At 39.5% G+C, this 15489-nt stretch overlaps 1 protein-coding gene across 9 annotated transcripts in view; it reads right to left on the bottom strand.

Annotated features, from left to right (window-relative positions):
• The window catches only part of ITSN1 (intersectin 1), a 308496-nt gene that overhangs the window by 15730 nt on the left and 277277 nt on the right, over positions 1–15489 (bottom strand). For all 9 annotated transcript variants that reach the window (XM_056826047.1, XM_056826045.1, XM_056826042.1 and 6 more), the window contains 4 exons: positions 14316–14437; positions 7322–7404; positions 6895–6978; positions 4737–4910 (listed from right to left, as the gene is read on the bottom strand). In XM_056826047.1, coding sequence (XP_056682025.1) covers positions 4737–4910; positions 6895–6978; positions 7322–7404; positions 14316–14437 — 463 coding nt within the window. The remainder of the gene's footprint in view (positions 1–4736; positions 4911–6894; positions 6979–7321; positions 7405–14315; positions 14438–15489) is intronic.

The raw sequence follows: 15489 nt of genomic DNA on the forward strand, positions 1-15489 counted from the left end.
GACTTGCTGAGGGTCACACAGAAGTGTCTGAATCAAGATTTGAACCCATGACCTCCAGTTTCTAGGTCTTACACCAAGCTACTGGCAACAAGGCTGCACTAGACAACTGATCCCATGTGTCACCCCAGTTCTCCCTCTCACTCTTTCCACTGCTGTGGAGATTTGGGCTCCAGGCAAAGGAAGTTCACTGGAGCCTCTGTGGCCAGTACTATGGCAGTACTCTGGACTACAAATGATTTCTGCAAGAGAAAGGAGGAATAGAAGGAAAGGTTCAGGATACCTGCCTAGCCCCAATCTTCTTCCTCTCTCCTCCCAGAGCTTTAGAGATCCAAATCCTAACTGATATGGTTGCAATGTCACCCCTCGGAATTTCTAGGCCAAAGAACTGAGGAACAGAGGGACTGAGACAAGGTAACACTGGGGAGGTAAAAGGGGACCTGAGTGTCAGGCCACTAACCTTGAGTAAAAGAGTCTGGAGTCAACTTAGGCCAGTTCTGTCTACCCAAAAGTAATTTGGGGTTGAAACCAAGGCCAGTGAACTGTGAGTTGCCCAGCATGGTAGGAGGTTGAAATGCTTTAAGAGATAGCCCCAAGAACTATGCCCAAAGGGCTTTAAAAGAATGAATGTCCTTTGATCCAGCAATACCACTACTGGGTTTGTATCCCCAAGAGATTTAAAAACTGGGAAAGGTTCAATTCATACAAAAATATTTATAGCTGTGCTTTTTGTGGTATCAAAAAATTGGAAAATGAGGGAGTATCCATCAATTGGGGAATGGCTGAACAAACTGTGGTATATGATGGTGATGGAGTTATGCTATGAAGAATAATGAACTGCTTCATTTCTATCTCTAGGAAAGACTACATGAATTAATGTGGAGTAAATTAAGTAGAACCAGAAGACTGCCATACACAGTAATTGAAACATTGTGAGATGATCAAGTATGACTGACTTTACTGCTAAAAGCAATGCAATGATCCAGGACAACTCTGAGGGACTTATGGTAAAGAATGCTATCCACATTCAGAGGATGAACTGTGGGAGTAGAAATGCAGAAGAAAACACAGGATTTATCACTTGTTTATTTGGGTATATGATTTGGAGTTTTGGTTTTAAAAGCTTATTACAAAAATGAATAATATGGAAATAGGTTTTGAGTGATAATATATATATAACCCAATGAAATTGCTTGTCAACTCCAGGAGGGGGGAGGGAAAAGGGGATGGAAACAAGAAACATCATGTTACCATGGGGAAATTTTTAAAAAATGAAAACTAAATCTAAAAAAGAAAAAAGAAAATAAATTAGAGATAGCCTCAAGAAAACCACCATCAAAAGGGAGGGCATCAGAAAGTGAGCAATAGGGAAAAATTAAGAAGGAAAAGACTGAAATGACCAAAAATCACAAGAAGAAAACTCAAAGACCTTGAACTTAAGGAGATAAACCTACAAGGAAAACATTCACAACAGAAGGAAATATGACCTCTAGATCTAGTAAATGAGTGGAAGTATTTATGAATGAATAAAACAAAACAAAAGGAAATAATTCAAAATTTAATGAAACAGGGATTGTGAAATGTGAGGAGAATATGTGACCACAGCAAACTGTTACTAAGTGACTTAAAAGAGAAATGAGACTCATGAGAGTAGAATTTATGTCCTACACAGGAAAAATAATAGGCAGAATAGAAAACTTTGAATTTGTCATAACAAGTCTCACTGAAGAAACAAAAGAAAGAACAAATAATTGGGAATGCAGGTTTTAGAAGTGAAGAAGACCCTAAAAGAAGAGAAACAAAAAACTAAAATTACAGGGAAATATTTTCTCTAAGCAAACAAAATATACTGATCTCAAAGACAGGATATATAGAGACAATTTAAGGATTATAGGTTTCCCAGAATATGACAAGTTAAAAAAAATCTGAACCATAATGCAAGAAATAATATAAGAAAACTGCCCAGAGGTAGCTAGGTAGCAAAGTAGATAAAAAACCAAGCCTGGAATTGGGAGTTTTTCGAATATGGCCTAAGTCACTTCCTAGCTGTGTGACCCTGGACAATTCATAACCCTGTTTGCATACTTTTTGTCCTTCTGTCTTAGAATTGTTGCTAAAATAGAAAGGAAGGAAGGAAGGAAGGAAGGAAGGAAGGAAGGAAGGAAGGAAGGAAGGAAGGAAGGAAGGAAGGAAGGAAGGAAGGAAGGAAGGAAGGAAGGAAGGAAGGAAGGAAGGAAGGAAGGAAGGAAGGAAGGAAGGAAGGAAGGAAGGAAGGTACCTTGAATTTCTGAAAACAGAAAATGAAATATCAATTAAAAGAATTCATAAATCACTTAAAAAAATACAAAACTCCAAGACTACAAACTCCAAGGCATATAGTGGTTAACTTTAACAATTCAATTCAGAAACAAGCTCTACAAAGGACCAGAAAGGAAATTTGATGTTCTGCATTGCAATGTTCTTCACCAACCAGAAAATGCAGGAAGGGAATGAAATAAAATGTTTCAAAGGGCAAAGGAGCTCAGAATATAGCCTAGGATGACCTACCATGCAAATATGAGCTTAAACATAAATTTTAAAAAAAGGATATTCAGTAATAAAGAGATGTTTGAAACATTCTTGGGAAGACAACCAGACCTGAAGATATCATTTGCTTCCTAAACACCCCAGAACAAATGCAAGAGTCAACTATAGCAATACCAACAGAGCAACAGTAGAGACCAGTAAAAGACTTCTTTCTAAATGTACACAAAGAGACGAGAGGTGAAGACATGCGATATCCTACAGGTGAATCACTGTTTTGTGTAAGACTATATTACCAAATTGGAGGGTGCCTCAAAGGAGAAGTGGGGCAGAGGGGAGAGAAGAGAATGTATGATGTGTTTGTCAATTTGAAGGCTAACCATGAAGGGAAGGTGACTCCTGTGGTCTTTCAGAAAGAGAAGAACCTTCAGGGGAATGGGTGAGAAGGAGGGAGAAAGATTGGAAGGGGGAGGGAAAACAAAGTTCTAGCTTTGCTGGTGGGATAGCGTTCTACTAGAGAATGCTCCCATGGGTGAAGAGAGATGTTCCATGAAGAAAGAGATGGACCTTGTGCCGGTTATTGTCTGGGAGGCATGGGGCTCCTTTGGGAGGAGAGTAATTGGAACTCCTAGGCAACTGGCATCTGGAAGAATGAGGGAGACTCAGGGAACAGATTTTGAGACAAAAAAGAAGGTATAGATTAGGTGTAGACTACATAATCATGAACTTTGTAGGGTTGGGGAGAGGGGAGGAATTAACATTGCAACAGGACTGAGGCACAAAAAGTAACAAAAATTGTCTAGAGTCCAGAATGGATACCTCAGAAGTTTTGATTCTATGAGGAATAGAGAGACTAGATAATTATAGGGTACATGAACTAGAGAATGACAATTTAAAGTACACAGAAATGGAGGGCAGACCATGAAGAGAGTGAGAAAATTATCTCTGGGATGCGGTATGAAAAATGAAATTTTTAAAAATGAGCAGGGTTAGTTAAAGGGGAGGAGAGAAAGAGGGAAATCTACTAGACTGAGAAGAGAAACAAGAAAGTAAGAATTAAGTAGCCAAATAAAGATGGGGAAGGGGAAAAGGAATTCATGAGCAAAACTCCAAAGGGAAAGGTGTAATAAATGGGAAGGGGGATGGGAAAGAGAGTTAGCAGAAATAGAGATGCCTTAAGAAAGATTAAGCTAAAGTAACTGAAGAGAAATAGTACTGTGGTGTGTAGAAAAGGAAAAAAAATTCTAACAAAAAAATAATATTAGAAGCAAATGGTAAAAAAAAAAACAAAAAAAAAACACCCTTATTCTCATAACTTTCAAAGTAACTAGATTAAGAAATCCAGGAAAAAGGAAGGATAATATATTGGCTAAGAAAACAAAACAATCTGTTTTCATAAGACATTTAAAAAACAAATACACAAAAAATAAATCTTAGGGGATGGCAAAAAATTGACTATGCATCAAATCCTAGGAGTTGAACTTATCATCAATCCAGGATCCATCCTATGTGGGGATCAAGTTCTATTTAAAAATACAACCCAGATCTGCTATATCTATATATATAGATATATGTATCTTTTCACAAGATGAGATTACCCAATTGATTTGCTTTGTGCACATTAATAAGAGTGAGATGATACCTACTACTTTGAAGAATAGAATGGCTGGCTTACTTCCACATTTATCCATTGAGCTTTTGAATTCTTTTTTACAGAGTGCACCCAAGCAGAGCCTGATTCATTTCAATATATAACTTCAAACGTCTACACTGTCCAATGTCCCAACTTTATGTTAACAGGGGAGGAAGAAAGTTCATTGTTCAGACCTAAAGGAATGCAATAGTACAATCATAGAAGTTTATAAGCTCCTTTGGTTGATTGAGCTATTGCAATTCCAGATTACGCCCCCCCCCAACCCCCCGGAGAGTTCCGACTGCCAATGCTTTACCTCTCCATCCTGCTCCTAAGTATAGTCCTCATATAGCTGGTTTGTTGAGCAAGTGAATGAGTTACTTGGGTAACATTTGAGAAGCCCCACATTAGACAATTTCTTCTCTTGTGCCATCTTCCCCTTTGGTCGTCCCTTCTCTCCAAAACAAAATCCATGATGTTTGAAGGTCTAGGTACTTCAGGGCAAAGTCAGGTTTTTAGAAATGGAAAGAGTGCCAAGGGAAGGAGGAGCTTATATTCAGTTTGTAGGCTGATTTATACTCACCGTCAGGGGAGAACTGGTCCCTCTCAAACACCGTTATGCAGAGAACATCCTGCTCTAGGTCCTTGATAAAGAACTGGCAGTTGGAATTCCACTTAGGATTCAGCGTGTCCTGTATCGTCTTGGTAATATGACACTGGGAGCCCATTGTCACTTCACAATAGGGGTTACTCTTACCTGGATGGAATAAAATAAATGACTATCTCATTTTTGACAAACAAGATAGTTTTACGTGTAGTTTTATAGATAAATATAGCTATGGTGCCAGCAATATTATTCCCCTTCCCCATGTCATTTTAATGAACTAAAACAAATAAATAAACTAAAATACTAACTTCTGCCAAGCAGCTCTACTTCAGAAAGCAAATGTCAGTCAAAAAGTTGATCTACTGTTCTTAGCTCTAACCCTACATGGTTTATTCCAACAAGATGTCTCAACGTATTCCAACAAGATGTCTCAACAGAAGCTTGAATGCAGCATGCCCTTCATTCTCTCTGTTTTCCAAATCCATCTTTCACATACTCCAAAATAAGCTTTCTAAGGCTCAGGTCATTACCAGGTCATTCACTTATCCTCTAAACATTCTTCTGTTTCCCACCATCTTTAGAATAAATTACAAAATCCTTATCTTGGCATTCAAGGTTCTTCTCAGTCTGGTACTTTCCCATCCACATTTTCCATTTCCGTATTCATTCCATTTCCATCTTTTCAACTTTATTTTATAGTAGTCTTCTTCATACACTCAGCTAAATAGAAGAACCTGATTTTTCCTATACTAAACATCTCTCTCTACCCTATACATTTGCAAAAATTGTCCCATAAGCTTGGAATATGCTTCCCATTTAGTCTTGTCTTTCAATCAATCAATTAGTCAATAATCAGTTTTTTTAAACCCTTACCTTCAGTCTTAGAATCAGTTCTAAGACAGAAGAGGATAAAGGCTAGGTGACTGGGGTTAAGTGACTTGCCCAGCATCACAAAGCTAGGAAGTATTTGACTTCAGACTTGAACCCAGGACCTCCTGTCTCAAAGTCTGGTTCTCTATCCACTGAGCCACCTAACTGCCCCTCAATAATAATTTATTAAGCACCTACTATACTAAGTGCTAGGGGGTAAAAACAAAGGCAAACCCAATCCCTGCTCTTCCGAACCTCACAGTCCAATGAGGGAAACAACATATAAACAATTATGGCCAAACAAGATTCATATGGGATAAACAGGAATGATTAGCAAAGGAAAGGCTATGTGTAGAAGGCAGGATTTTAACTGAGATCAGACAGAAGCCAAGGAAACTAGAAAGAAGAGCATTTCCAGGATGAGGGACAACCAACAAAAATCTTTCTTCAAAACCTCAGCTCAACTGGGAGAAGACTGTACACAGCACCAACAATATTGTATGATGGTCAACTGTGAAAAACTTGGCTATTGTCAGCAATTCAATGATCTGGGACAATTCTGAAGGACTTCTGGAGTAGAAGATGCCAATCAAAGTGTATCTTTCACATCAGTGTATTTACAGTTTTATTTGGGGATTTTGGTTCTGTATCTGTATCTGTATCTGTGACAACAATAACCAATATGGATGTCTATTTTGCAAGATAATACATGTATGGCCCATATGGCCCAGAAAAAAAGGAGGAATATCATTACATGAGTTATTTAAAAATAGTTTTGATGATACACAAATAAAATTTTATGTATATGGAAAGAAAAAAGCCTTAAATCAGGTACCACCTCCTACATAATCTTCCCCAATCTTCCCAACATTTAGAGTTTTCTTATTCTCCAAATCATCTTGCATTTATACTTATCTACTTACATGCTGTGTCCCCTCACTAAAATGGAGCAAGTGACTCAGGGTTGGGGATTATATTGGTTTTTGTCTCTGAACACCAGTACCTAGTGCAATGCCTTCTACTTAGTATGACAGGTAGAAGTGTAATACAATTTTAAAATATCTGCCTACTTTTCTTCATACTTTGACCTTTATAATAATTTTGGGCTATCCACCTACTGGAATTTTTATTATCTTTCAGACAGGATGGTAGCCATAATAAACGTTATAGACATTTTATGAGTACTGGGGACACAGACATGGAGAGAAAAGATGAGTTTCTCATATAACAACTGCTAACAGAAAGAAAAAATAAAAGATCTTACCATGTGACCAACAGGGCTTTAATTCAATGCCTTCAACAATGTTCACCATCAACCTTCCGATACCTGTTGCTCTTTGGGAGCGCACTGTGATAGGGAGGTGAAAAGGATGTGAAGTATTACAATTTAACATTTTTATATCCTACTTTCTTTCCTCCATCTCCCTCGACCCAGAGCCCACTCTCTATCCCATAAAATAATAGTTTTCCACTCCTACTAAAAAGAACTATGAGCCATCCTTTTTGTTTTCAGAATGAATCCACCCATCTTTATCCCATATTCAACATCCTCTCAGATTCATTGCACCTTTTTTACTCTTCTCAAATTCTGGCAGTATCGTGTAGCCCCGAGGATTCTGTTTTAAACCAGGATGGAGCTCTGGAACTGACTGTAAAAGAAAATACTATGCTCGCTGCTGCATATTACCTACCTAAGTATGCCTTTTCCCTCTTCTTTTTTTCAGTTTCAATGTAGAATTCAGAAGCAGCTTTAATTTTCTGTACCCAGGCAGTTCTTAGAAAGGAGAGGAAAGAAAGTTACTAACTAAAACTGGTCCTGAGGACTCAGTGCTGGTACATCCAACAATAAGTATTTGTTGAATCAATGAATGATGGCTACTGTATATGCACAAAGTTATTCAACAAGCATTCATTTGAGAGTTTAAACATGCTAGAATCTGGGCTTAGTGCCAGGAACTCACAAAAGGCAAAACCAGTCCCCTGCCTCAAGGAGCTCATATTCTATGAAGGAAATGAGCGAGAAAATAAATAGGTAGATATAAAATCTATAGAGAGTGGATAAAAGATTATTTCAAAGAGGAAGGAAGCTGGGAGACTAAGAAAGGTCTCCTGAAGAAGGTGAGACTTGAGCTGAGTCCCGAAGAAAGTCAAGGAAACAAAGAACTTAAAGATGAGAATGGGGTACTTTCCAGGCAAGAGGGAAAGCTGCTGCAAAGACATGGAGATGGGAGATGGAGCTGAACTGTAGAGTATATGGAGGGGAATAAAGTGTAAGAAGGGGCATCGAGGTGACACAGTGGATAGAGTGCTAGACCTGAAGTCAGGAAGACTCATCTTCAGGAGTTCAAATGTGGCCTTTGACACAGATAACTTAGGTCTTAGTCTAGCTATGTGACCCTGAGCAAGTCCCTTAACCCTGTTTACCCATTTCTTCATCTGTAAAATGAGCTGGAGAAGGAAATGGTAAACTACTCCAGGATCTCTATCAAGTGGAGCCACAAAGAGTCAGATACAACTGAACAACAAAAAGTATAAAAAGACTGGGACCTTCCAAAAGGACTTTCAAGAGGTTTAAAAGCCAAGAAGAGGCCTTCATGTTTGATAATGGAAGTAAAGGGGCATTACTGGCATTTATTACTTTTATTTCTTTATTATTTACTTCTTTACTTGGTGAGAAAAGGTTGAAAAGCAGACCTATGCCTAAGGAAATTTGCTTTGGCAGCTCAACAGAGGATGAATTTGAGTGGAGTAAGAAATTAGGCATCAAGTCCAATTAAAAAACTACTGCAATATTTCAGAAGAGAGGTAATGAAGTATTGAACTAGAAGGTGGCTATGGGAGGGGGCAAATATAAGAGATGTTGTGAAGGTGAAAACAGCAAGATTTCATAAAAGATTCAATTGTAGAGTGAGTGAGAAAGTGGCGATTTGAAGATAACACTGAAGTTGTGACCTTGGATGCTGCCATCACCCAAAATAAGACAATTCCGAAGAGAGGAGGATTCTGGGAAAGGATATTGAGTTCCCTGTTTTGGACATGTTGAGTTTGAGATGCCATGGGGGCATTTGGTTTTGGGTGTTTAAACTGCTGGTATAGAACTGGGGTTCATAGGAGGTTAGAGTTATATATACGGATAGGGAATGGACTCGGGATTTCATTGGGTGAAGAAACACCCACTACCAACCAAGGCTAGTGACACCAACTCTGCAACTTACTTTATAGAAAATTGCCTAGGACACTGAGAGGTTAAGCAATTTACTCAGTCACACAACCAGTATGAGTCAGTCTTAAGAGGAAGAGAGTCATATAATAGGAAAAGTTTGAGGATGAGAGAAAGAGAGAGAGTGAAGATGATAGTGGAGGCAAGCCTGGAGGGGGTAGGATCAAAGACTGGCCTTAGCAAGAAGAGGCACTTCTTCATCTAAGACAAGTAGAAAGGAAGGAAGAGCAGATGGTGGGGAAAGGACGACTGTGTGATGTAAAATAAGCCCAAGAAGAGAAAATGGAGTACTTGGTAAATGACATCAATTTTTTCTGTGGAGCATGAAGAGATGTCCTCGAAAGAGATGGTACAACCATGAGTACCATGAGAGGTCTGAAGAGATATGAGAAGTTTTAGGACAATTACTCTGGAACGTAGCAAATGAGTTTGGAAGTAGTAGGATTCTCATCTTGAGATCAGATAACTTCACTTTGTAATGGTCACAGTCATCACTGTTTCCTTATGTTCTCCAGCACTTGAGTAGAAGGGAAGGAGGCAGATGGTGTATGTTTGTGAAGAGCTGCTGTTTGGGATATTGTTATCTGTTGTAGGATAGAGAGCACGAGATGTGAGACGAGAGGATGATGCAGAGTTGAGCCAACCACCAGTGGGTCAAGACAGAGGAGGGAGGAGGTGGCAACCAGCGCAAGAATCTTGGTCTGGGAAGGAACTGAGTGATGGAGAGAATGAAGGGACAGATGGAGAGAGGTAAAGAGGAATAATAGGGTGAGGAACCATGAAACACTTGAAAAGATAAAATGATAAAAGATTATACTTATATGACGGAAATCCATAAACAGGGAAATAGAAAAATTGTGTTTAATGGCAAGATCAAAGTATGACCATTTGGGAGTTTAGCGAATGAAATGGAGTATCAGGGCATGAACTGAACAGATTTGAAGAACTAAGAAGTTGGAGTATTTGAGGGAACTCCAATATGCATGAGAAGACCCCAGTACGATGGCGGAAAAGTGAGGGAAAGAAAGACCAAATTCAGCCAAATGCTGAATTCCTTGAAGAATGAAAAAATGTGTTCTAGGAGTTATGGATAATAGCCATTGAGATCTAAATTAGTTGACAGATTTTGATAGTCTGAACTTAAAAGAGAGGTTGCCAAATGGCAATGGGAGGGGGTAATAGAGATAGCAACAGGAAGCAAAGAGGATTCTATCTCTCCCGGTTGGATCTGTGAGTCAGGGGATTATGGGAGAAAGTGAGATGGGACATACTGATCAGTGAGAAGCTTTCTCAGTGAGAACTAGAAGACAGAGTGAGAAGGAAAGAATTTTTTTTAAACCTTTACCTTCTGTCTTAGAATCAATACTGCATATTGGTTCCAAGGCAGAAGAGTGGTAAGAGCTAGGCAATGGGGGTTAAGTGACTTGCCCAGGGTCACACAGCTGGGAAGTGTCTGAGGCCAGATTTGAACCTAGGATCTCTCATCTCTAGAGCTGCCCCCAAGGAAAGAATTTTAAGGAGAAAGGAAGTAAACTCATTCCAAGTAGTGCTTCATTACTTTTTTAAAGTGCTTTACACTTAAATAAGACTTTAGGAGTCTTCTTTACAGATGGAAAAGCAGGGACACCAGGGGAAAAGATCTTGTTCATAGCAGTGACTCGGTGGGGAGGATAGAACCTGTGTGGGAATAGATTCCATGGGGATAGAAATTGTGTATTCTGGCTCAGCCTTAGACTCCAAGACTACTCTGCCTTTCAGGAGCAAATAAAGTGCCATTTAGAATCCTTTTAAAGCCCAGAGGCTGACACAGGGCACATGCCAACCCTGAAACAGAGCTTTGTAAATGGCTGGAATAATTGAGCATGAGGAAAAATGGTTGCCCTGACAGTTTACTAAAATTATTACATTCCTCTATCAATGGGTTGGTCTGTTCTCCAAACTCCCCAAACATGTAATAGGTAGGATCAATTTCCAACTGGCCACATATATATTCTCTGTTTTATAAACTGATTAGAGGGAAAATTTTTAAGTTTAAAACTGAGTCACTTTGAGTTGCACATTGTGCAAGTTAATGTCAATTTTGCCTTTTATTTTCTTATTAAGGCATCTCTGAGCATAGAAACTTCCTCTACCTTCCCCTCTCTCCAATAACATTATTCAATAATTCATAGCTTCAGTGCCTGGCACAGAGATTAAGCAGAATAATAATATAAAAAGCATATGCTAAGCAGGAACCTAACTTCAAGGCCAGCTTTCTACCTACTACATTGTACTGTCATTCAATGTTCATTTTAGTCTAATTAGAATAAATTAAGAAGGCAAAGTTTAATGTATTCTCCAAAAGCAGCCCTCGAACACTTATTGGTTGATATTTCCCTGCAAACTGCTACCACTGCTACCTTCTCTCTACACACAGTAGGGCTAACCAGCAGGAAGAAAAACTGCCAGCAGAACCTTCTCTTAATTCTTTTTATTAACTTGACTATTAGCATCATCACCACCTTCCCATAATCGGAAATAACAGAATTTCAAGTTTGGAAGAGACGTTAGAGAATCTCTAGGTCAGTTTGTGACAGCTAGGTGGCACAGTAGATAGATAGAGTGCCAGGCCTGGAGTCAGGAAGGCTCATCTTGAATTCAAATCTGGCCTCAGACACTTCCTAGCTGTGTGACCCTGGGCAAGTCACTTAACATTGTTTGCCTCAGTTTCCTCATCTGTAAAATAACCCAGAGAAATAAATGGTAAACCACTCCTGTATCTTTGCCAAGAAAACCCCAATTGGGGTCAAGAAAAGTCAGACACAACTGAAACAACTAAACAACAGTTCAGCTTCTACCTAAGTACCTATTGCTTTGATGTCATATTTGGAAAATGACAAGCACACAACATCTAGACATTTTAGTGTTCTATTTGAAGACCACCAGTGATGGGGCACTTACTACCATAAAGGACCACTTATTTTCCTATGGAGAGAGTTCAAATTGTTGGTAAGTTCTTCCTCATATAAAGCAAAATATATTTCCCTCTAAATTGACCCTTGGTACCCCTTGTTCTAGCCTAGAGGATCCATGGAAAATAGGGCCCATCTCCCTTATGGAATAGCCTTCCAAATACCTGACGACATCAGGAGGCAAAATGAAAAAAGACTATCTGAGGTCCTTTGCCCCAGACCACCATGTATACAGTATTGAGGACCTTGACTACAATATTGTCCTTGGAGCCCATGCCATGGTGTTGCCTTATGACAGATCACTTCTGTACTCCAGCAAATAAGGCCCTTGCATGGAGTAAAAGATAAAGAATCCCAAATGTGGTTAAGAGAACAGTACGGTTCTAAATGAGTTCTTTATTGAGCTGGTTTCCATTCTGCCTCCTTGGTCACGCATTGTGTGAATATCAGATTAAATGTTAAGAACATCACAAATGGACTCTGTTTATTCACATGTTAAACAATAACAATGATGATGACGACAATCAGATAGCGTTAAGTGACGGCTATATCATAGCATCTAAAATGTGCCCTTTTCAGATTCCATGAAAGGTTCATAAGAAAGCATTCAACTGAAGACTTGGACACCCCATTGCTCTTTTCTTCTTTCTTTGACCAAGGATTTTAGAAATGGAGGTCTTGTTCAAGAACCCTAGGTAGACTTCTCTCTAAGGCTCTACCCCAGGGAAAAAGCAAAGTCAATATCATCACTGGAAATCATTTTCAATCAAAAGGAAAGAATGCTGGGGAGAAGACGTCAGAGTGTGACGTCATGCTTGACTTCACCTTTACCAGAGAAGCAAATCAAAGCAGATGAGCTCATTTGCTTCGTCTGCACCCATGCCGATTCAGACCCTGGGGGCATTGGCCACAAACTCTTTTATTGGCACAATATTCTTTTTGGTGTGTGAAGTTTCATTTCCAAATATTTTTTGTGAAAAGTTTTCATTCTAATGCATTGTTGTCGTTTGGATTGAGACAGAGTCCCCAAACCATAGCAAAATGCACCGGAAGCAGAGAAAATATGCTGTTAGCCCCTAGAGAGATCCCAGAAAGCCCTGATTTCAGTAAAATGACTGAAAAAGGATGGAGATTTAGGGGTGCTCTTCATTAGTCACCTGCCCTCTGCTAGCTGTAATGCATTCCCGGTCTTGGTTTGGCCACACTGTGGGTTGACCCCATTTACCTCGGGGCTATCGTGAAATTCAGAAGCAATTTTCCCAGTCAAAAAATATCAGAGAAAAGACGAGACGACTATATGCCCAAAGCTATAGGCATATGGCTTCCCCTGATTTCCTGGGTTTACTTAAACCTATCGGGAATTAACTCCAGTGCTGGATCCCATTTGCTGAGTATTTCATAACAAAGTTTCTTTGTGGGTGTGGGTCGTACTAGATGACCAAGTACGGTCTCATTCCAACTTGGAAATGCTTAGATTCTGGGATTCCGAGACTAGAGCAGAGACAAAGGGAGAGAGGGAATTCTAGGGCAAGCGAGAAGCTGAGTTATCCAGTTAAGCACTGAAAACCAAAAGAGGAGTATGGAGAGACTATCTGAGTCTCAAGGTCTGCCCCTAGAGGACCTGTATACTAGCATGGAAACATAATGACAAGAGGCTGCTCATAAGTTTGGTCTGTTATTATATCAAGCATTTAATTAAGTGCCTACTATGTGCCAGGCATTGGGTTAAGCTGAATTGAGTATTTTCTGGGATGGAGAAAAAAGGGAAGTGGCATGAGCTAAGGGCAACTTGTGAGCCTTTAAATGACAGTTGCATTAAGCATCTTCTTCAGAGGGAGTTGGAAGTTTTTGTGAAAGAACAGGTGGGGAATCAATGCATTTGTCAGAGGAAATATGGCACAATAGAAAGATCACTGAACTAGAAGACAGAAGACCTGGGTTCTAGTCCTGGTCCCGTCACCCATTTATTAGTTGAACATTCTTGGTCAGAGGCCATGATCAGAAAGAGCTGAGCTTAAATCCTGTCTCTTATTATTATTATTACACTTATTAACCATATGATTCTCAGCAAGGACCTTAAAAGAACCTCTGTTTGATTCGGTTTCCTTGACTACCAAAGGGGATAAATAATAAACCTACCTTTCAGGGTTATTGTAAGGATCAAATGATGGAATGTTTGCAAAGTGCTTAACACAGTCCCTGGCACATAGTAGGCACCTAATTAATTAATTAATGCTTATTCACCTTCACTTCCCCTGGGACAAGTCACTTGCCTCAGTTTCCTCAACTGTAAAATGGGTACAGTACTATCAGGGCTTCATACTAATAAGTATGAGATAAGGTAAAATATCTGAAAGTGCTTTGAAACCATAAAACTATGCCATTATATAAAAGGCGGTGGTATTATTATTATCAAAACAACAGTTAGGATCTCTGTTCAGTTCATATGAATACTGTAAGATGGATGAATATCAGAGGACCTGTTTCCATACCGGGAATGTTGCTGGATCTTACCTTTCATTTATGCTCTCTGCACGGAGTGTGTAGACTCTATCGATGTGGGAAATGTGGAAGATGGGCTCATCTCCAGAAGGGTCAGTGGGTAATTTTACTAGGACTTCATTGAGGAAAATAGGCTGAAAAATACCATGCATGGGTATCATCATACTGTTCTGATGTGATGTATTTGGAAGAATAAAAAGATAGCATTTGTACTGTCATCCCTCTTTTCCAGTGATTTCCATCTTACCACAGATTTGTACAGTGTTATTACTTTTTACAAGTAATCCTTTATATGGACGTCTCCCTCGGTCCCAATTCTTTACCCTGATTAAAAGAAAATTGGGGGAGCCGAGGAAACTGCTTAAAATAGGATTCATCTCGCATCTAACTGGTAAGGGTTTTTCCTTTATAGGACTTTTTCCCTCTCCTCCTGAAAATAACCACTGGATAACAAAGCAGTTGACCCCAAACTTACAGCCAAACAGATTTCTCTAGACATTTTCATCTAAAAGTTTAGCAATAGCACTTAGTTCAGTGCCTGGCACACAGTAGGCATTTTATGCATGTTTGTTAATGAGACCATATACGCCTTTCCCCAGAAGGAATTTAGACTTACAGCCCTGGGATATTGGTCTGACTGGTAAGCTGTCCCCTTTTCTTACTTAGTTTTAGAGCCACTGTGCCAATTCCTAGCAATATTACCAAATACATGCCATCTGGTCCCCGCCTCCTCTCCGACTTGGGATCCCCTGTAAGTACTGTTTTCCTCTCTGCAAATCTTGAGGACAAGGATTGTCTTTTTGGCTTGTACTCCTCATTACCTCAAACTGAACCCAGTGCCTAGCACAGAGTATGTGCCTAATAGGCTATTTTTTCCCATCCATTGATTCATTCACATAGCATCCTTTTTTCCCCAAATAAAGCTAACAGTTTTGTTTTGGTTTGGTTTTTCTGGGACAACACCCACTCACCAACTAACCTAGAAAAAAAATAACCTCCAGCTCTACTCTGATTCCAACCACGCACCGAGCTATGAACACTGGATTAGGACTAACATTGTTCAGGGACCTCGTGTTTAAGCCCAGATATTTGGACGGACTTCTGCCAGGAAAGGGTGAGAAACAGAAAAGTATAAAATTAGCCCAAGGAGCCTAGTGAGTTTTCGGCCTATTTTATGGTTGCTTTG

This window comes from Monodelphis domestica, chromosome 4 (assembly GCF_027887165.1).
Source record: "Monodelphis domestica isolate mMonDom1 chromosome 4, mMonDom1.pri, whole genome shotgun sequence".
Lineage (NCBI taxonomy): Eukaryota > Metazoa > Chordata > Mammalia > Didelphimorphia > Didelphidae > Monodelphis > Monodelphis domestica.